General features: G+C 41.5%; 1 protein-coding gene across 1 annotated transcript in view; it reads right to left on the bottom strand.

Annotated features, from left to right (window-relative positions):
• Positions 1-21,655, bottom strand: part of LAMA1 (laminin subunit alpha 1) — a 135,610-nt gene that overhangs the window by 25,488 nt on the left and 88,467 nt on the right. The window contains 14 exon segments of the mRNA XM_047090312.1: positions 323-447; positions 1,206-1,356; positions 2,471-2,604; positions 3,589-3,732; positions 5,216-5,370; positions 6,014-6,196; positions 7,766-7,882; positions 9,493-9,586; positions 10,124-10,259; positions 12,019-12,182; positions 12,308-12,424; positions 12,810-13,020; positions 19,505-19,667; positions 21,140-21,251. Of these exon segments, the coding sequence (XP_046946268.1) occupies positions 323-447; positions 1,206-1,356; positions 2,471-2,604; positions 3,589-3,732; positions 5,216-5,370; positions 6,014-6,196; positions 7,766-7,882; positions 9,493-9,586; positions 10,124-10,259; positions 12,019-12,182; positions 12,308-12,424; positions 12,810-13,020; positions 19,505-19,667; positions 21,140-21,251 (2,006 nt within the window).

Raw genomic sequence — 21,655 nt, 5'->3', positions numbered from 1 at the left:
TTGGAGGTATTTTCAAAGTAAAGACACACAGGGATTTACCGAAGACTTTGCTGTGGCTCTCTGAGACAGAAGGTTGTTGGAGAGGATGTCTGATGCTTCTCAATTTTATGATCCATGATGAAAAAGCATATGGCACAGTGAAAACAGTACTTTTTAGAGGTTAAAAATGATACCCAAGCTTCTATTAGGACCTACATCACATCCTTAGCGGTGAGATGTCCGATATCACAGACTCTGTACCACCCATGATGTGCTCGTGAATCCTCTAAGCAGCTGCCAGATGTTAATAACATACTGTGTGTTAGATTATAGGGCATGTTACCTTCCGAAGCAGCCGTGGCACTTGCCCTCCCGTTCAACATAGTTCCACAGGCCGATGGACTGTCCGTTCAAGAAGGCCTCTCCCATGCAGCCTTTAAAATGAGTAACCTTCACAGCAGGAGACTTCTAATATAAACAAGCAAAACAAGCACAGCCCACACGTATCAGAAGGAAAGGAATAAATTCTCTATGCACGAAACTCCTTCCTAGGAGCTCAAATCTAACAGATCCAAATTTTGAGAAAGCAACATCCAGAAAAAAGGCCAGGTTGGAATCACTGAATTTCCTTCTGATTATTAAGTAGGATCCTAGAATGAGTGACAACCTGACAGGATCTTAAAGATCACCTCGGTTACCAGGATCCCTGGAGAGAAGCCCCTTTCACAGACGAGGAAACAGAGGCTCAGAGCATGTCAGGTGTGAGGGTCTGGCTGGAAGGAGACCCTTACTCTCATTTCAGAGCACTGAACCAAGTAAGTCCAGGTGACTGAACTTTATTCGGTAAAGGGATAACAGGTATAATAAAATACATACCATAGGCTCCTGTGCTAAACACTAATTAGCATTATTCTACCACGAGAGTTTAGAATAGCAATAAGGGAAACTACAGAAATTAAGGTGGAATATTGAATTTCCTGTTTGAGTATTGGAAAAGAAATTCAAATGGCAAAATGAACCACTGGCTTCTTTTCCATTTATGCTATTTATCCAGCAAGATCGTTTGCTTTCTAAAACCAGCCCACTCTGCAAATTTACTGTCATTAAGCAAAATGATAGAAACAAAAAATATTCATCTGCCTAAGAGATATTCAATAACTTGAACATTAATTTTATATACAGGTAAAAGCAATCAGTCCTGTACAGATGAACATTCTGAATGTTACCTTGATCTGTCCTCCAAGCCCTCCAACAAACATTAGTGTTGAATTGTTTATATCCAGAACTTTAGCTGTTCCAGGGGATTTACTTGTTTTTGTTGATGGCTTTTGAGTTGCACTCATTTCCTTTACACTCAATGAACCAATGTTTCCAAATCTATAAGGGTCACAAAGAATTGCAAAAAGAATACTTTCAGAATTCAAGCCCCTCCACGTACATACACATCTGTTTATAACATAGCCTCTAGGTGTTTCTCCCCACAGTCCCTCAGCGGCTCCCACTGGTCTCCCTCTCCCAGTCTTGCCCACTTTGCCCCCAGTTTACTCCCAAGCTCTTGTGAAGTAGGTAGTAGGTCTTCTTAATCATATACATTTCCTCGTGCTTAAGACAGTTCTAGATAATAAGTTAAATTATATACAATAAAACCTTGGTTTGCAAGCATCATTGTTCCAGAAACATGCTTGTAATCCAAAAGCACTGGTATATCAAAGCGAATTCAAGAACCATCAGCCCAGTTGTGATCATGTCATGTTCAGTGTCACATACTACTCGTATTACAAGATGTCACTCATTTATCAAGTTCAAATTTATTAGAAATGTTTGTTCATCTTGTGGAACACTTGCAGAATAAGTTACTCGCAATGCAAGGTTTTAGTGTATCTGAAACAGTCCACTGCCTTCAGTATTACTCTGTATCTATAAATAACAAAGCAAAAGACAAAAATTTCCAGCCATAACACACCATCAACAATACACTATAATATTATAGAAACGCAAAATGATACACCTAAAGCTCCTTAAAAGGAGTTACCTCTGGAGAGGGGCTTTACAAGGGAGAGTTTTGCTTTGGGTCTGAATTTTAAGAAACCACATTCTCCACCTGGATCCTTGTGTTCTGTCCTCTATGTGTGCACACCACACCCACCAACCACGTGGCATTTCTACCCTGCTGCCTCCCACCCCTCTCTACAAGGAAGAACACAATTTACTAGGTTGGCTGCCTCAGATTTAGACCAAACGTCCTAAAAGTAACAAAAACTTTTAACTTTTACTTCTTTTGATTGTTGACTTTGGTAACAGTTTACTTCTGTAATAATAATAATAATAATAATAATAAGTCCTTATTTCTGTAATGTAAACCAACTATATTTGGCTGCAGTCTGACTTCCCAGAAGTTTCAAAGACAATTACATAAGGTGACAAACACATTACAAACTTATAAGGTACAGTTTTAAGAAAAGAGATGCTTGGAGAGCACTTTCTCCACTACCTGGTTACATAGATACTGTGCCATTTGTTGTCGTCAGCTCGGAAGTCTGGAAATTCCAACCGTGTAGACCCGGAGCCCATATCCCAGAGAAAGGCCACCTTCCCTCGCCGCATCTCCACTGCCAGGAAATCAGACTGGGGTGCAGGCATGAGTTGGGATGAGTTTATGTGCCAGACTGTTTGCATGAGTCCCTACAGCATTTTCTCTACTCTTAAAAACAAACAAACAAAAAACCCTGTCTTTTGTCTTTAAATGTTCCTCTCCCTGGAGCTGGAGCATGACTCAGAGCACGGGAGACAGTAGCCACTGTTGGACATGAGTGCCCCACCACCCTGGCCCACCAGCATGGCCTTCCACAATGCCTTCCGTAAAGTTCCCCCAAGAAATCTCCCGGGGGGTCACCAGCAGCCTACAAGGAGCATGAGGGAAGGCACTGTACTTATCTGCTCAATCTGAAAAGGCAATACATGAACATGAAACACACAGCAAGATAGAAGCCATGAAATCCCACATCACGGACCTGCATGTGTTCGGCACCTCAGCTCCAAAGAAGATGTTTTAGAATTTGTGCTTGTTAATATTTTCTGCTCTAACACCCCTCCAAAGGTTCTGACCCACACATTCCCACTGGTATACCCAAAGGTATCCATGGTCTTCCACAGGGGACTTGCCTTCTGGGAACTACCAGAATGGTGGGTTGAAGAGCTTGGGGGAGGCTGGATAATTCTGATATGCCCCTTAGGGTGCACTCCTCCACTCCTGGTAAACACCACCAAGATCGATTTTACAGACCCAATGCTAGACTCAGTGGCTGAACAGGCTGCAGAAGACATAGGAAATTCTACCCCATAGCTAGCAATTAAGATGGCCGAGGGGAGAGCCTCTCTCCTCAATACCACGGTCCTCCTCGTAGGCATTCAGTTTTGTACTGGGTGTTTTAATCTGATGCCACCAGTTCAGCAAATGCTTATTAGTTTCCTTAGAAGAATTAGTGATTTCACCAAGGCCCTATTTTTTTTTCCATAAAAGAAAAAAAAAAAAAACAACAACCCTGCCGATTCAGAAAATACACATGTTCATAAGAGATTCATTGTTGCTTTCGGCAGGTACACACTCACACTGGTGCTGCTCCCGAGGTAGAAGAGAAGGTTATCGGGTTCACTTGTCTTAACATTTAGTGTTAAGGTGTTATAGTTAGTAGAAGAAATCTGAGGCTGGTAGGCCCGGACACAATCTCTGTCTGCAGACACAGCGACTTTAATCTGTAAAAGGAAAGGGGAAGTGTTCTAATCACTTAGTGACTCACGCTGGCAGCATGCCAAGAGTTCAAAAGTGCTGCTTCCTAACAGACTTTCACTGTTTGGCAGGTTTCCTCTCTTGATGATACGTCACGTTTTGGGTTTCATAAAGTGAGAAATCCGGTGGTGATGAAAATTAGTTTATTTGGTGAACTATTTAACTACTAAAAAATCACTCTTGAAGTTTTAAGAGTATCTTATGTTGGAAAGAGTCTCACTCATGTGAGATTTAATTCCTTAACACAAGGAGCTTCTCCAGATCACCTTGGCATCTTTACACCACGTGGGGAGGATATTTGATAGTCGTCTGACAAATAAATGAAGGGATAATCTATTTATACATTCAGCAAATACTCATAGAGAGATTTTTGTCCTTACTACATATTTAAGTATTTGCATATATTTCTTATATTAATTTTAAAGATTATGGGTTTGTATTAACCAGAGCATTTGGAAATATCTATCAGGCTTGCATTTATTTGGTAACTTTAATTGAAATAAATAGAAACCAGAGCCCAGGTCAACCTACAGCCCTTTTCCAATCACAAGGCCACCCGAAGGAAGGAGAATTCAAGATTCCAGAACTTTTTCTTAACTAGAAGGGTTCAGGCAGAAGAGCATGAGACCAGAGGTCACATTTATCCTCTATAAATCCCCAGTAGTGTGACAACTGCATATTTTGTTGAAAGTATTATTATTTCCCTGAAATGCCTCTCCTTTAGAGCACAACCAGTGCCATGTGCTATGGATGCCTGTAAAACATTTTCTCACGTTCGTACTTTTCCAGCTATCAAGTGTTTTTTGCATTTAGTGACCTGGATTTGTGTGTGTTTAGAGTGTTTTGTTGGACTCCTGGAGGATGAGGCTTATAGTGTGCAAACGTTCTGAAAAGTACTCGGATTATTAACACCAGGTTGGTTAAATGATGGCAATAATACCATACTCAGCTATTGAAACTTAGATGTAAACACTTTGACCACGTTACCAGCTGGCTAATAGTTATAAATTGATACATCTAGGCTACAATTATAAATCTCCATACAGACATGAGATCTCTTTGCTAACAACATTTTGAAACATGTTGAATAAAGCAAAAAAAAAAAAAAAACACAGAAAATGAGACTAATTAAGTAGTATATTTAAATATACTGTCTGGGGCAGGAAAGAAGGTATTTTTGAGACACGGCATAGGCACATACATGAAAGTCATAAGTTGACACTGAAAAAATATATGTATGTATTTAGGTAAATATACTTAACATAAAGTTTTAAATATACTGCAGACAAGGCTGTGAGAAATCTGAGATATAAGAGCTGAGTCAGTGGAAGTCCAGGGGACCAGTGTGACAGTCACCTCCTCCCCAGGAGTTCCCCGAGTCCTGGAGTTATCAAGAGCTCCAGCTATGGGATGGCCACATCCCCAAGAGCCACAGAAGCCCACACTCACAGAAGCTGCTTGTTTCCGGGCCTGGCTGATCAGCAGTTTGATTTCTGATAGGTTTCTGCTCAGGTTCTCTTCTAATATCTTCAAAGGCTTCAACCGATCAAATAAAAGGCTGGCCTGTGTTTCTGCATCTTTAACTCTTCTTCCAGCTAGCAGAGCTAACAAGTTCAAGGTGGCAAAGAGGTTGGTGGTAGGGCGGAAACCAGAGAAATTAGTTCTTCATTACCAGTGCACTGGATCAAATAGAATATTCTAGTAATCAAATCCTTGAAATTTTGCTAACTACAGTTGACCTTTGAACAACGCAGGGGTTGAGGCACTCAAACCCTATGCTGTTGCAAATCTGTAAAACTTTGGACTCCCCCAAAACTTAACTAGGAATAGCCTACAGTTGACTGGAAGCCTTACCGATAACACAGATAATCAAATAGCACGTTTTATATGTTACCTATATTTTATACTGTATTCTTACAGTAAAGTAAGAATAAATAAAGTAAGCTGAGGAAAATGTTATTATGAAAATCATAAGGAAAATATATTTTCAGTACCTATATTTATCAAGTCTGTATAGTGGACCCACACAGTTGAAATCTGTTGTTCAAAGGTCAACTGTATATGAAAAATGCACCAGCAACAGGCACTACCCAAGGCCCTTCTCTTTCTTTATAAATGCAAATCTAGATATCAGTGCATTTTTATTCTTTAAGAATTCTGTTTGTGAACAAGACACCATTGTGCACCTGGCCAGTTCGAAATCTCACGATGCAGACTCTCCTAATGGGAAGGGAGACTGTAACGTACTGGTCATTGAAGAGTCCTGCAGAAGTGTGTTTGTTTCTTGTAAGGCGGCATTAACCCTGGACAAGCCAGTTGATGTATTCAACAGCTCCTTGCTCAATCCCACAACCTTCTTTAGGGTGCTTGCAGCGCTCCGATTTGCAGATGAGGCCAGCTCTTTGATTTTGGCTCCTTTGTCTCTGACACCTGAAATAAATGTATATGCAAGCATGCACTTCAGTGATTAAACGTGGAGAAAACCATAAACCACAAACCACAATAAATGTAACTTTACATGGAAACCTGTTACAGTGTTTCTTACTGGCTGCTGAACACAAAATGGGGCTTCCGGTTTTTAAAGGCAGTATTAAGGCTGCATATCACAATGCCTTACTGCTCCCTTTGAGGGACAAATGAAATAATCTTGGTAACAATCCTCTGTACTGAAATTTTAGTACATAGAGAGATCATGACAACACCTGCTAATTGCCATGTGCTCAGCATCGTCTATGTTTAATAAGCTACACTTCTTTCTTTGGTCTCCCTTCTATCCCTCCCTTCTCATATTCTTTAAACACTTTCTTCGGATCCTTCTGTGTGTGGATAAGAAGGTTAGGGAGTTTAAACTTGTAGGTGAGATGGGCGTGTGGCAGGCTAGAGGAAGTGATATCTGCCCACAGTGTCAACTGGCTAGGAGACATAACAGCACAGTAAAGACTAAATGGTCACAATCAGTAAGGCGGAATTTAGTTATTCTAGAAAATCTGGGTGATGCATTTTTTTTTAAAAAGGCACTAGTATTCATTTTTAAAGTATTCAGTCACAAATGGGACAAATACTAACACTAGAAGAAGGCCAATAAAGAGTAGACAGGTTTCTTTTGACTCTTGTGGCAACTTTTCTGCAAGTCTGAAATTATTTCCAAATAAAAAGATATTTTTAAGTGTTTAATCCACATACATCATGCATCCGTGAAGGAAAGGAGGGAGGGAGGGAGGGGGGGAGGGAGGGAGGGAAGGGGAGGAAGGAAGGAAGAACTGTCCAGATCAGAAAATTCTCCAATGACTTAAGGTTATAAGTCAGTCCAAAGCGCCCCAAGCCCAGGTCCCCACAGTAATCCTCGTGTTTACAAGGTGAACCAGCAGAAAGAACTCTAGAGTTGTTAAGGCATCTTGTAAGACTTCTTAAGAAAAAAAGAGAAGGTTGAAGGAATGGAAGTAATGCATTGCAGCAGGATTCATTTGTAGTACACTTTTAAAAAGTTATCCTATTTCAAATTTTAATGAATAGTGCATTTCCAAACCATCAATATTAAAGTGATTTATGAGCTTATTTTAGAATGCTTTATTGCCTCATGAAGGAAGATTACCAAGCAAGAGTTCTTTAATTGCCCACATTTATAATGAATCTAGCATTTTCCCTTAAAGCAGGAACATTCCCCTTCTTGCTGACTTCTCTGAATGACCCTTTCACTTAAGGGATGTGTCAAGCTCATTTTAAAAGTCAGCAATTCGTATGCTAACATAAAGTCTCCCAAGGCTTTTGTTTTTCAGAGTGTAATTCTAGCATTTCAATGCAAGCGTTCTGGAATTATTTCAAAAACAGTCCTCTTCCTTTCCAAATCATACTCCTCTGCAAGTAAAAACTCTATCAATCTTGGTCTCCTCTTGAGCGAGGGCTCTTAATCAGACTCATGGCAGGACTTCCTCATGCTCAGGTGTAATGGTTTTGAAATGAGAAAACATTAATTAAATCAAGAACCCCCTTTCCACTTACCTTCAGGGAATGCTCTAAGGATGGAGAGTGATTCATTGGTCCGCCTAGTAATTGTATGAGCATTCTCTTGAAATCTGTTTGCTGTATTTTTCAATTTACTCAGTTCCAATGTGATACCTATTTAAAGGGGAAAAAGTGTCCTTTTTGGGGGGTTGGCTACTCAAAGGTGCCTAGGCAACAGTTTCATTTATCACTCTGATCTGTCTACAGAATCAACAGCTTTCTACAGAGACCCCCAACATTGAAATTTTTCCCAAAAGACTTAGCATCACTCATTAGAGAAATTAAGGGTGTTTTTTGCTTGCTTGATCATTTTTTCTATTTTGCTTGTTGCCCTTCTTCCTAATATTTCTTCTTAAATTGCATGTCCAATTAAATTAGAGCTCAAGGTGAAGACTTGTGTTTAAATCACTCAATCTTGATCACTCACTGACTTCCCGTCCACACCTAAATCTTGTCCACGTCTCTCCTCTGGGTTATAAAACCTCAGACATAGTCCTGCCCTGGAATCTTCCCCAGTTGCTCCCCACCTTGCTTCCCTGGGGGAATGACCCTCCCCTTCCTGCACTCTGTCGCCATCCAACACGTAGGAGACTCAGCCTCCTTCAAGTCTGATCAAAGCTGTGGGATCAAAGCTTTTACTTCTAATATTTCTGTTCATAATACACAATCACATCTTGATTCTGGACACAGCGTTAAAAAATGAATTACGGATAAAATCCTTGATGAACACGATGGTTCTGCTTAAGATTTTAATTGCCAGAAAATTCATTATTTGGTGGCCTGTGAAATACCTTTGGCTGTGTAAATGGAAACCACAGCCCATCAACATTGATGCTAGAGTTTGTGTTTAATGTGCTTTATGATCCAGCATTAGGAACTTTCTCTACCGTGAGATGACAACATAAATTTTAAATAGCGTCACTCACAGAGGAACAAAAATATGTGCACGTCCATGCCCCTGGCTGATACAGCTATGGGAGCCAGTACTGGGCATGGCAGTGGTCTGAGTACATGAGCTTTGTTTACAGCCCACCATTTACTCCTACAGGAAAAGACTTGGTGTTTTTGATATCTTAGAAGATATTCAGGTGAAAAGTGTATGTCATAAAACTCCTCTGTTTCTCTTACGCAGCAGATTCCTGCTGCCATTTTGTGTTGTGCTTACTGGATAGCTCTTGATACATGCCAAATAACTGTTTACTGAGACCCTCAGGAAAAACTAACGACATGGGTATTTTTTATAAAATTATGATTTAATTCAGTAATGACTTGAGAAGCGCCTAACGTTACATTAGCTCTGCCTGGAAAAAGTGCCAAAAGAAGCATATACCACACAGAGTACGACTCTTCGTGAACCTGCAAAACAGTGTGAGGTGAAGAGAGGAGGCCCCGAAGCCAAAGAGAACTTGACAGACGCTGTGAAACGGTGACAGCTCATGAGCTAAAGCCACGAGTGGAGGATTTAGTTACCAAAGAAGGCTTAACAAGCCTACGGAAGGTCAGAGGTGCCCGCACGTTAAGAGACAGCACTAAAATAAAAGTTTAAAAATAAATAAAACTTAAATTATAATATGACGTTCCTACATCAGAAAATGGGCATGTCACGGTGACAAAGAAGCGTTCACTTTCAAATTCTTCCAGGAGCGGAGAATGTTCCAGCAGTATGCTCAGAAAAGTGTTTGTATTCACTCTGCTTAGCAATACAGTCCAAGCTAGAAACTGACCTTGATGCTTTCTGCTCAGGCTGTTGCCTTCTTTTAGAAATCTGGAACTGCGCTGGAGAGCCACTTTCCCATTGGGAGCAAGGGATTCTGAGAACTGGAAAACAGGACAGAGTAAACACGGCGGGGGGTGGGAGGGTGCGTGTAGGTGCACTCCCACTGGAGACGGGAGAGCAACTCTATCCGAATAGCCTCCCGTCTAGTTCCAGACATGGGAGTCCACTAGGCAACATGTAGGGACAATTTAAATTGTCCTAATTTATGGCTGAGGAGAAAGAACACAAATCATTTTTAAATATATAAACACAAAAACCACCATTGGACGAATATTCCTCCACAGGTAAGAAACGTTGTCTCAAGTATGTATCAAGAAGCATTATCCTCTTGTTATAAGAAATTGTGAGATTTTCCTCATCTCCACATCACTAGTCCCTGGTCTTTGTAAAGAAGTATTTACGATCTTAAGAAATTAAAACTTACATCACATGATGACAGAGCCAACAGATCCCTCCAGACAAGAATGCTGACAAGCACGAATTTAAGCTACTAGGTCTTTGCTCAGCACCTTCTGGAACAATCTCCCATAGTGCCTAGAAAAGGAAGGCATCTAGTGCAGCCCCGGGGCAGCTCTCACCAGACTCGCCGTTGTCACGATCTTGAGAGCATCTTTTGCCACTTTCTCTGATTCTTCAATCATGCTCCGAATGTTGGAATGGACGTGGGTTGCACTGGTGGCATTCAGGGACACATGTCTAACACTGCCAAGGCCACTACGTAATCGACAAATGTACAGATGTTAGTATAAACTAAGTGGAACTTGCCCACTATTCCTAAAGGTTTCCTAGTTTCTTACGCTTAGAAAAGTATCAACAAGGAATTAACAACGTAAGGATTCTCCTCCAACTCCACATGCGATCTTTGAAAGAAGTAGCTACATTGTCATGAGTACACTCAGAAGCACTGTTTAATGAACACCCAAAGAAGAGACCATTACTGTTGCCCAGCTTTTTCAGCATCAGTTTCCACCAGCTGCCCTCAACATTGTTTCTGTTCAAGCCCCCTGCATGTGTCTGGGGCACCATGCCCTGTTTGCCTTGGTTGTAATCTCTCCAGCTCTGCACTTGTTAATTTTCAAAAAGCTTCCCTAAGCATATATAAGGATGCTGAATCTTGTTCCTCAAAAGGTACACACCAATTTAATGAAATTCACTAGAGGTTGGAGGAGGATCAGATAATATTTCAATCATCTGAACTCCACTCTTACAAGTGGGCAAACCACTTATGAACTTGCCAACTGGTAATGGTGCAATCGCATCCAGGTCACTCTATCTTGAGAATGAAATCTGACAATTGACGTATCTTTGCCTGCTGAGTAACTCACTTCATTTTCTTCCCAAGGTTATCAAGTTGAGGGATGCCCAGACCAGACACTAGCAGTTACTACTTGATTGGCAAAATTTGGTGATTGATAAACAGAAGGTAATAATGTTACTTAACTTTATTTACCATAACAAATTGCTTTTATAATTCGTGCTAGGGAATAAAGGTTTTGTTCTAGTTATGTATGTAGTCAGAGAGTATTTTTTTTTCTTTTGGGAAATAATGAAAGCTGATGAAAAGAGAAGCTGAGTATCGAATTCCGCTTTCTATTACAGATTCTTATGGCATGTGTAGGTGGTAATGCTCCATGCGGCACGTAATTCACACAACATTCTAGCTTCTATCATTTTTAATTGCTTTTGTTGTGTGAGCTAATCTTTGATGGCAGCATTCCTCAAATTGGAAAGATATTTATTTTTCTCCTTCCACAAAACACACCCAGCACACAGAAGCACAAATATTCCCAGTGCGGCCAGACATTTCCTACCTACAATTTGTAACAAATTTTAAAGAAATAAATTTACCAATTAACCACAATACTGTGTAAATCATCAATAAGGCTGAACACTAGTTCCTTCATTTGCTGTACTTAGCTAAGCTGGGATACTTAAAAATATGACAGGGGGTTGGTGCCTGAGTGGCTCAGTCAGTTACGTGTCCAACTTCGGCTCAAGGTCATGATCTTGTGGTTTATGAGTTTGAGCCCCATGTCGGACTCTCTGCTGACAGCTCAGAGCCTAGAGCCTGCTTCAGATTCTGTGTCTCCCTCTGTCTCTCTGCTCCTCCCCTGCTCATGCTTTCTCTCTCTCAAAATTAAATAAACATTAAAAAAATTAATATCGCCATTCCATCCAACCTGACAAAGCCCCGAGTATTTAGTAGGTACTTAACAAAGCTTTCATGGCTTGATATCATAGCATAACATTTGTATTAATTCCCCTCCAGTTCAGTTTGTATTTTTCCATCTATGCAGAAGGACAACAATGTTACCAGATGTGGGAGGAAATCCTTCTCCCCCTGTGAATAAAACAGCAGTCTTCACTTGTAGACCAAAGAAGAGTGACCCAACACTGCCATCAAAAGAGCCGTTCTTATTGTCTCCTATCAATGGATCACCACCCCTGGGACTCCTGCAAGGTCTGGTCTCACCTGTCCAGAGCACCTGCTAGTCTCTGGAGTTCAGCTGCGTGGTCCTCTGCTCTGTAGACAAGGTCAAGAGCTCTCCTTTGGGACATCTGCATGACCAGATCATCTACATGGCGCCTGATTTTGGCAGTCCATAAAAGTAGCTCATCTCGGTGACGCTCTAACTGCTACGGAGAGAAATTCATTTTGTGGCTACTTGTGCATCTATGTGACAGCACACGCTTGAGCATGTGGAGGAGGCGTGTGAAGATGCTTTGGAACCCGTATGTGGCTGTGCTGAGCGGTAACTTACTGCTAGAGCATCTCCTACAGCATCTGCAGGTGCAGTGACAGCGTCTAACAATCTTCTCCCTCTGGCAATCAGCGTGGAGGTCAAGTTTTGCTCTTGCTGAACACGCACAGTCTTATCCTGTGGCAAAAATCGCCTTTGAGGATGCTTCAAAAGAGCAAGTCAGCTGCCAAATGCCGGTGCCTGACACTGTGTGCTGAAGTTAGTACTTGGGGCTCATTTTTAAAGTTAAAAATGCTATTATTTACATAGGAGAATTTGGATCCCAGCCCTGAGAAGGAAAGAGACTGTCCTTATTACGACTCACATTTAGGGGTGCCTGGGTGGCTCGGTCAGTGCCTACTCCTGATTCAGACTCCGGTCACGATTTCAAGGTTTGTGAGTTCCAGCCCTACAGAACCTGCTTGGGATTCTTTCTCCCCATCCCCCCGCCCCTCCCCTGCTTGCGCGCTTTCTCTCTCAAAATAAATAAACTTAAAAAATTATATATATAAAAAAGACTCACGTTAAATTCTCGCAGGTTGGCGCTGACAATGTGCAGCAGGCGGTCGCTCTCCTGGTTCTTCACCTCTGCTTCCCTCACAAGGTCCCTCGCTGCCTGCAGTTCACTGCTGCGTTTTGAAAGAAGGCTGCTTGCTGCTTCCTTTAATACCTCCAACTCTTTCTGTGGCTTCTGGTAATTGTTCTGAATCTGTGACAATAAATCTTCAGCAGCCCTGATAAATACAGACGATGCGCATAGTGAGTAAATGAACAACGCTCACATCATGAAACATAGCGGAAGGATCTGCATATCCACACGCCGCGTCTTGGTGAAACCGCAAATGCAATCACATCATAACCTCTTCAAAAAGGAGTAATTTTTCTAAGACCGCTACAGGCAGGGTATGTGTATACTTTATCCTTAACGAACTATCTTCATTTACAAACTTCCTAACATGTGTTAGTGAAAGACCTGAAAGAAATCATCTCTGTGAATCTGGGGGCAGAAAATTGGGCCCACGGTCTGGGGGCGATGGGAGCTTGTAGTCTTGTGTTATTGTATGGCAAGAAACTGAAAAGAGGCTATTCAGCGATTTGCTATGAAGTTACCAACGCACTCAGAGGACATAAAGGTTTTTCTGCAGCGACTTAAAAAATAGACCTTATAAAAACTTCAAATCCAAAGTGCCAGAAAGATCTAATTTGTACCATGGATACTAGAGCACGCTTTAGGAAATCAAAAGATATTCTTTCCTATTCTTTTGTAAATATGCTATCAAACTGCTTGTGTAAGTCAATTTTGAATCCACAGTTACATAGAATAATGAAATTTTGACAGTATAAACTTTGACAGGGATTAAATATATCCCATGAGCTTCCTGCTTCAGTTTGTTAGGAGAACTTCAAAAGAGTTCATGGAAAAATGCCGTGTGAATCACCCTCAGCTTTCACAGATACAAGATTGCTGGCCGAAGACACAGAAAACATTTGCAAAGGCGCACACTTGAACTCTGACATAAGAGCACCACCAGGAATTACTTGAACATTCTTATGATTTCTCATGATTGTAAGAAGTCACATTATGATACAGGCAACAAGAACTCAAAGTACATGGGAGACACACAAGTAAATCCAATATATCTCTAATTTCTGACCATGGATCAGTCACTTTTTTTTAATATAATTTATTGTCAAGTTAGCTAACATACAGTGTATACAGTGTGCTCTTGGCTTTGGGAGTAGATTCCCATGATTCACTGCTTACATACAACACCCAGTGCTCATCCCAACAAGTACCATCCTCAATGCCCATCACCCACTTCCCCTTCTCCCCTATCTTCCCCCCCCCATCAACCCTCAGTTTGTTCTCTGTATTTAAGAGTCTCTTATAGTTTGCCTCCCTCTCTGTTTGAAACTATTTCTTCCCCTTCCCCTCCCCCACGGTCTTAAGTTTCTCAAGTTCCATATATGAGTGAAAACATGATACCTGTCTTTCTCTGCCTGACATATTTCACTTAGCATAATACCATCTACTTCCATCCACATTTTGCAAATGGCAAAATTTTATTCTTTCTCATTTTCAAGTAGTATTCCATTGTATATATAAACCATATCTTCTTTATCCATTCATTAGTTGATGGACACTTAGGCTCTTTCCATAATTTGGCTGTTGTTGAAAGTGCTGCTATAAACATTGGGGCACAAGTCCTTTATAGATTTTAGATACTAACCCTTTATCTGATATGTCATTTGCAAATATCTTCTCCCATTATGTCAGTTGCCTTTTAGTTTTGCTGACTGTTTCCTTTGCAGTGCAGAAGCTTTTTATCTTGATGAGGTCCCAATGGTATATTTTTGCTTTTAATTCCCTTGCCTTCAGAGATGTATCAAGTAAGAAGTTGGTGCAGGCGAGGTCAAAGAGGCTGTTGCCTGTTTTCTCCTCTATGGTTTTAATGGTTTCCTGTCTCACATTCAGGTCTTTCATCCATTTTGAGTTTATTTTTGTGAATGGTGTAAGAAAGTGGTCCAGTTTCATTCTTCTGTATGTTGCTGTCCAGCTCTTCCAGCACCATCTGCTAAAGAGACTGTCTTTTCTTCCATTGGATATTCTTTCCTGCTTTGTCAAAGATTAGTTGGCCACACATTTGTGGGTCCAATTCTGGGTTCTCTTTTCTATCCCGTTGGTCTGCATGTCTGTTTTTGTGCCAATACCATGCTGTCTTGATGATTACAGCTTTGTAGTAGAGGCTAAAGTCTGGGATTCTGATGCCTCCTGCTTTGGTCTTCTTCTTCAAAATTACTTTGGCTATTCGGGGTCTTTTGTGGTTCCATACAAATTTTAGGATTGTTTGTTCTAGCTCTGAGAAGAATATCAGTGCAATCTTGATTGGGATTGCATTGAATGTGTAGATTGCTTTGGGTAGTATTGACATTTTAACAATATTTGTTCTTCTAATCCATGAGCATGGAATGTTTTTCCATTTCTTTGTGTCTTCTTCAACTTCTTTCATAAGCTTTCTATAGTTTTCAGCATGTAGATCTTTTACATCTTTGGTTAGGTTTATTCCTGGGTATTTTATGGTTCTTGGTGCAATTGTAAATGGGATCAATTTCTTGATTTCTCTTTCTGTTGCTTCATTTTTGGTGTATAGAAATGCAACAGGTTGCTGTACATTGATGTTGTACCCTGCAACTTTGCTGAATTCATGTATCAGTTCTAGCAGCTTTTTTGTGAATTCTTTTGGGTTTTCCATGTAGAGTATCATGTCATCTGCGAAAAGTGAAAGTCTGACTTCTTCTTTGCTAATTTGGATGCCTTTCATTTCCTTTTGTTGTCTGATTGCTGAGGCTAACTTCCAACACTATGTTAAACAACAGCGGTGAGAGTAGACTGGATCAGTCACTTCTCACCATTAAAGTCTCTACGAAATTTTAAAACAGGTCAACTTTTCATCCGTGAAGCGACTTTACCACCAAAAAGTGATCACATGCAGGGATATAGTCATCAGTGACTTGGCAAAGATTGAAAAGAAAACAACAACAAAAAAACTCTGCACTCTTCATTTCTTCCTTCAAAATTTCTTCAACTAATACAGTTAAGCCAGTGTTCCTCAAACTATATTCCTCCACAGCACCAACGCCCCATGAGTTGGAAGCAGGTTCCACGAGAAAGAGTGCCATGGTGAAGTAAGTTGGGCTGTATTCTCTCAGCCCCTCCTGGACAGTCTCAATGCACAGAAGCAAGCATACTAAAAGCTTTGAGAAGAGAAGTCCTTGTCTCTCCTTAGTAGACATTGCCTTTCCCAAACTTATGTAGTCACAGGACGCATTTCTTTAATGAAATATCGTTGGATAGCTCTGGGGACACGAGCATGGAAAACAGCTAGCATATACACCTACAAAGGATAATTGATAGCATGCAGTAAAGGAGTCAGCTATCCTTAGAAAGGCCTGCTGGCAAATCTGGCCCTTGGCTGGCATCTGCAAACATTCCCACCAATCCCTAACTGATAAGAGTGGCTCACTGCCTCGACCATTTGTGCAAACAATGTGGTTTATGTTGAACACTTGCTTTCCTTCTGAGAGTCTGGAATTTGGTATGTGCTTGGTAGAGGGTGCATATGGGACCAGCCCCCCGTTTGAACCTTGGATGCTGAACTTCTCATGGGCTTTCCTGGGTAGAAACATCCCATACATGGTGCCACATTTGCATTGCTGGGACAGTATATGCTGTGACCCCCATGGAGGAGAGAGAGCTTAGGAAAAGTTGCGCGGTTTCCTCCAGGCTCTGCTGTATCTTCTCCCCTATGTATCCAGCTGGGCATACTAAATACATCACCTAAGAAATCTTGGCCATGAGTCTGGAGAGTCCTAGAGTCCTAGTGAAACTCTGAATGGTCTTAGGGACCCCAACACAAGCATGATAAGCAACTGGATGGTGTGATAAATATTCTCACCTATGAGAATGCCATACTTCAGCAGTGGGGCACCTGGGTGGCTCAGCTGGTAAAGCATCTGACTCTTGATTTCAGCTCAGTTCATGATCTCATGGTTTGTGAGACTGAGTCCCGCATAGGCTCCATGCTGGCAGTGTGAAGCCTGCTTGGAATTTTCTCTCTCCCTCTCCCTCTGCCCCTCCCTCTCAAAATAAGTAAGTAAACATTAAAAAAAAAAAGAATGCCATACTTCAGCATAAATGACCACTTTTCTAAGAGTCATAATGAAAAGTTTATACATAATTCATAAAATAATCTGTGAAATTTGAAATGGCATAAACATTCAGGGATTATCTATGGAAAATAAGAAAGAGAAGGCCAGAGAACACATTTTAAACTCTTAAATGTTTTTGGGTCGCCTGGGTGGCTCAGTCGGTTGAACGTCCGACTTCGGCTCAGGTTATGATCTCACAGTCAGTGAGTTCGGGTCCCGCATCGGGCTCTGTGCTGACAGCTTGGAGCCTGGAGCCTGCTTCGGATTCTGTGTCTCCCTCTCTCTCTGCTCCTCCCCCACTCATGCTCTCTCTCTCTCTCTCTCTCTCTGTCTCTCAGAGATGAATAAATGTTAAAAAAATAAATAAACTCTTAAATGTTTTTAAATAAAAGGTATCTTTAGTAGCAATGATTTTACTTACGAGTTGAAGAGAGAGATCAGCAATCTTATGAGTAACTTTACTGCAAATAGAAAAAGCGCCACAACAGCAGAAAAAGTGTAGTGAGGGCCCAGCAGGTGAGAGGGCCGGGTGCCCTAAGGGAATAGGGGAGAGGGGCCACCCTGCCTTCTCCCCTTCTTCCCAAATGCTACTTAGAAAATGAACTTCTCCCATTTGGACTACAAGCTCCTAGTGGGGAGGAGGGCTCTGTTCTCCTTTGTGTCCCCAACTCCCAGCACAATGCCTATCCCCTGGGGACTCAATCCATTTGATGAAGGAACAAATGAACGACTGAACTGACTGTGGTAATAGTGGGAGAGACATCCCCACTAATGATTCCCAAGAATCTCCAGGGGATCTTCATCTTTAATAAGCTCCCCCATTGACTCTGATAGGCAGCTGAGGGAAGATGCAATGAGAGGATACATCATATGTGGATGACAGGAACAGTGGGGCCAATAAGGGAGCCCCAGGAGAGCTGGAATTGAATACATGAAGTTTATAGGGAGCTTAAGGGAGCTAAGGATGGTTGGGAAGCAGCGTTGAGCCTAGAATGGCTGCCTCAAGAATGATGGGTGCTGGTGAGATCTTTCCCCTCCCATGCCATACATTTCAGGTGAAGGGAGAATGCACATGAGAGGTCAGGGTCAGGGAAACATGATTACAACCTAGCACGTCTCTGATCCGAACATTGAAATTCCACCCACCCATCTTTTATGGACTGGGTCTCAAGCGGTTCTTCCTTCCATTGGGTTGGAAGATCATAGGGTTTGGGTGTGTGGTCAGGTTTCATATGATCCTGGAGGTTTAATATTGGGCAAAGTACTTGTAGTCTCTGGGCCCATCTCCCCAGCTGGACTCTCCCCAACCTCACAAAGCAGTGGAGATGACTATGTGACAGGATGAGAGAAGTGAAGCCTGTGCCCTCCCCAGCCCAGAGCAGGTGCTCCAAGATGGCAGCACTCTTCGCCATTTCCCGGGACCTCACCCTCCTCTGATCTCTCCTCACAGCCATTTCGTTATGAGTTCTTGACCCTAACCAATGTTCCAGTGATTATTTTACTAGTTCTCTCTCCAAATGCCATCTGACAGTAAGTTCCTCCTTTTGTTTTCTACCTAACAGATCAACAATGTCAAGTATCATATTCAATGATTTTGACATAAGCTCAAAAAAAGACGTATGTGAAGAAAGACATAAGCTCAACTCTGCAGTGTGTTGCCAGTGGAAGTGTAATGAAATTGTTTTTAAATATTTTAGAAAATAATTTAGAAACACAAGTCAGGAATCTTCAAAATGCAAATTCTTTGGCTACATGATTTCTCTTCTTAATATCTACCCTAATAAGAGATGATAATGTAAGATGTAGGAAAAGATTTTTGTCTGAGACATCCATCACATTATTTAAAATAGCAAAATATATTAAAATAGATTAAATATTGCACTGTAGAGAATAGAGTCTTGATGGCATATGGTGTAACTACTAAGATATTTATCACAACCCGAGAGAGACACAGCTTGTGCTACATTACCTCAAGGAATAATTGTGAAAACACTAAGAAAAAAGCCTGAAAGGAAATACAAACTCCTAGTGAGCATGTCTAACAATTCTTTGATCTGTCACACCACATTGTGGTCTTTAATGAGAGTTTGAACAACTGGCTAAATCATTCTGACATAACGTCAATCTGTCTGAGAGCTTACAGCATGGTAACAGCCACTGACCATATTTTCTTCCATGGGAATTCACTGCATTATACTTAATCTTCAGTAAATATGGTATCATGAGGTTCTTTTGTTTGTGCTAGGTGGAAATGTTCCAGAGTCACTAAGAAAAACAAAACCTATGACACAAAGACAGATACTGGCATTGATTATACTCCCTCTATTGGGAGTAGCTGGCACCCGTCTCTTCATTTTTTTTTTTTGACAATAGTGCCCCTCTCTTATGACATTCCATCCCCAGTGAGAGCATCCTCTCCCTCCCCTGCTCCCACATGCCTCCTTAGCCCTCAGTATTCAAGCTCCTACCGCTAATTGATTGTGTCATGAATGGTATTTAGAAACTTACTTGAGTTCCAGTATGGCTTTCTGTTGCAACTGCACGAAATGCCTTTTCTGTATGACTTCTAGCAAAGATGTAATATTCTTTTGCATATTCTGAAGAGTAGAACTGGGTAGTTGGAAGTCTTCATCCAAGGTCTGATTTAGAGTTGCTGCTTTTTCAATAATCTCTATGGACAACAGTCATCAATCATTCAACAGGTCTCTCAAAGTGGACAGCACTAAAATGGAAAAACTTAGAACCTTCTTCAGTGAGGCCAGCTTTGTTCACCTAAATTGGGTTGAACCTCAGGCCAAGCCAGGCCAGCCCACATATCCCAATTTACTCCAGTTGCCCCTTACTAAAATACTCAAGAACTTGAGATTATTGGTTTATTTAATGTTGGTATTCCCCAGTATCCATAAACTCATGAGGGCAAGGGCTGTGGCCACCATGTTTCCCTCACCATTTCCTGCACCTGGCACAAACATTTGCACATAAAGCTCTCAGTAAATATTTACTGTATGAAGGAACCAAAACTCAACACTACTCTTTTTAATAAACAAATTATTTGTTCTAATAATTTCCTTACCTTTTGCCCTATAAAGTCTAATTTATATTGGATTTAATAGTTTTTATATCCTTAAACTACAATCAAACAAGAAAAGCAAGAATATGTTTCTGGTAGCCAGAAAACTGAAAATAGCACTCCTAAAGCCAGATGAGACATCCCAGTTGAGCAGGACTAAATTATTCTAATACTGTGGGTATACATTGAAGCCCCAAATCCTATCAGCTCCTATTCTGGGCAGAGGGGTTGGTGTTGAGAGTTTAGCTCTCCTGCTCCATGATATTGCTGCCTTGGCATCCATTTTGTTTGGCCAAGCAGCCTGCAGTGACCTTGAACTGACAGTAGTCCCTCATGCAAGCCCATACCCCAGATAACAGCCCCAGCAAGGTCAACAAGCAAATGTCAGTTCTTGTTAGGACCTCCCCAGCAGCCCTTGTGACCAAGTCCCCCCTGCTTCCCAGGGCCTTCTCCTTATGGGCCTCTTTGATAAGATCTCCATGGGCCTTACCAATGCCCCCCCCCATTTTTGTTTGGATTGACCAACCTAGCCTTAGCCTGGGACCCCAAAGCACTCCACCAAAAACTTCAATAAAAGAATATGCCTCAGGGCCTGTCTGTCTGTCTCTCTCTCTCTGCCTGCACCCCACCTTTACCCCCCTTGGGTGGCCCCTCAAGGCATGGTGGGTACTTCCTCCTAGACCTGTGAGTAATAACCTTCTGCATCTCATGTTCTCTTGGGGTCTGTTGCGGGGGTTTGGCTCATCATCCGGGCCCTCTGTGTTCCACTTAATAAGTGTTAATTTGACAAACTCATAATAAATGGGGAGGCACCATACTCACCCGATAGTTAGGAACTTACAAGGAATTACGAAGACAATAAAAAAGAAAGCATTCATTTTTCTAAAAGACAAAACTCTCAATGAAAGTCTATGATCTTTCCGTTCAGGACTCAGGATCCCCAACTATGGAATATTCCAGGCCTTTGGTTCTGGGCAGGCTAGTACAAGTCACACACATCTATTCATACACCGAGTAAAGTGAATGGAGACCTTCCTACCAAATAAGCACAGGCGAGACACTGAGCACACTACCTTGGATAGTTCTCTGCAGCTTCTCAGTAAATGTCATGAGGTCTTGGCTCTTGTCAAGGATTCCTTCAGTCGCCCTGGTTACATGTTGGCTACTCATTAACACTCTAGTGAGCTGACAGAAAGTCAAGGTCTCAGGTTAGTTTGACTTTGAATGACACGCAAGCTTTGCTGTTCCAGTTGTCTCTTTTAGGCAACAAAATATATCCCAGGGTATGGAGTAAAGCTATCCACGGCATCATGGGAGCCCAGGTTAACATTTCAGGGTTGGAAACTAAGTGGTTAGCGAAATAATTTACTACTCAGTCTGTGGGGGAAAAGATGGATTTTTTTTTTGTTTGAAAGAGCCTAATTGGCTATTAAACCACAAACTCCCAAGCATGTCTATTGCAAAGACTCTATATTCACTTTAGGATGCAAGTATATAGAGTTTCGAAAGTAAAATCTCACTAATTTGCACTGACCGTGAGAACTCGGTTCAGGAGTTAAGAACACAGTCAGGTGCAAACGGGGCGTTAG

This window comes from Lynx rufus, unplaced genomic scaffold (genome assembly GCF_022079265.1).
Source record: "Lynx rufus isolate CCGP_SWC_20201006 ecotype Redwood Valley unplaced genomic scaffold, mLynRuf1.p SCAF_29, whole genome shotgun sequence".
NCBI lineage: Eukaryota > Metazoa > Chordata > Mammalia > Carnivora > Felidae > Lynx > Lynx rufus.
Note: the sequence above shows the minus strand (reverse complement) of the source record. Positions and strands in the feature narration are given on the sequence as shown.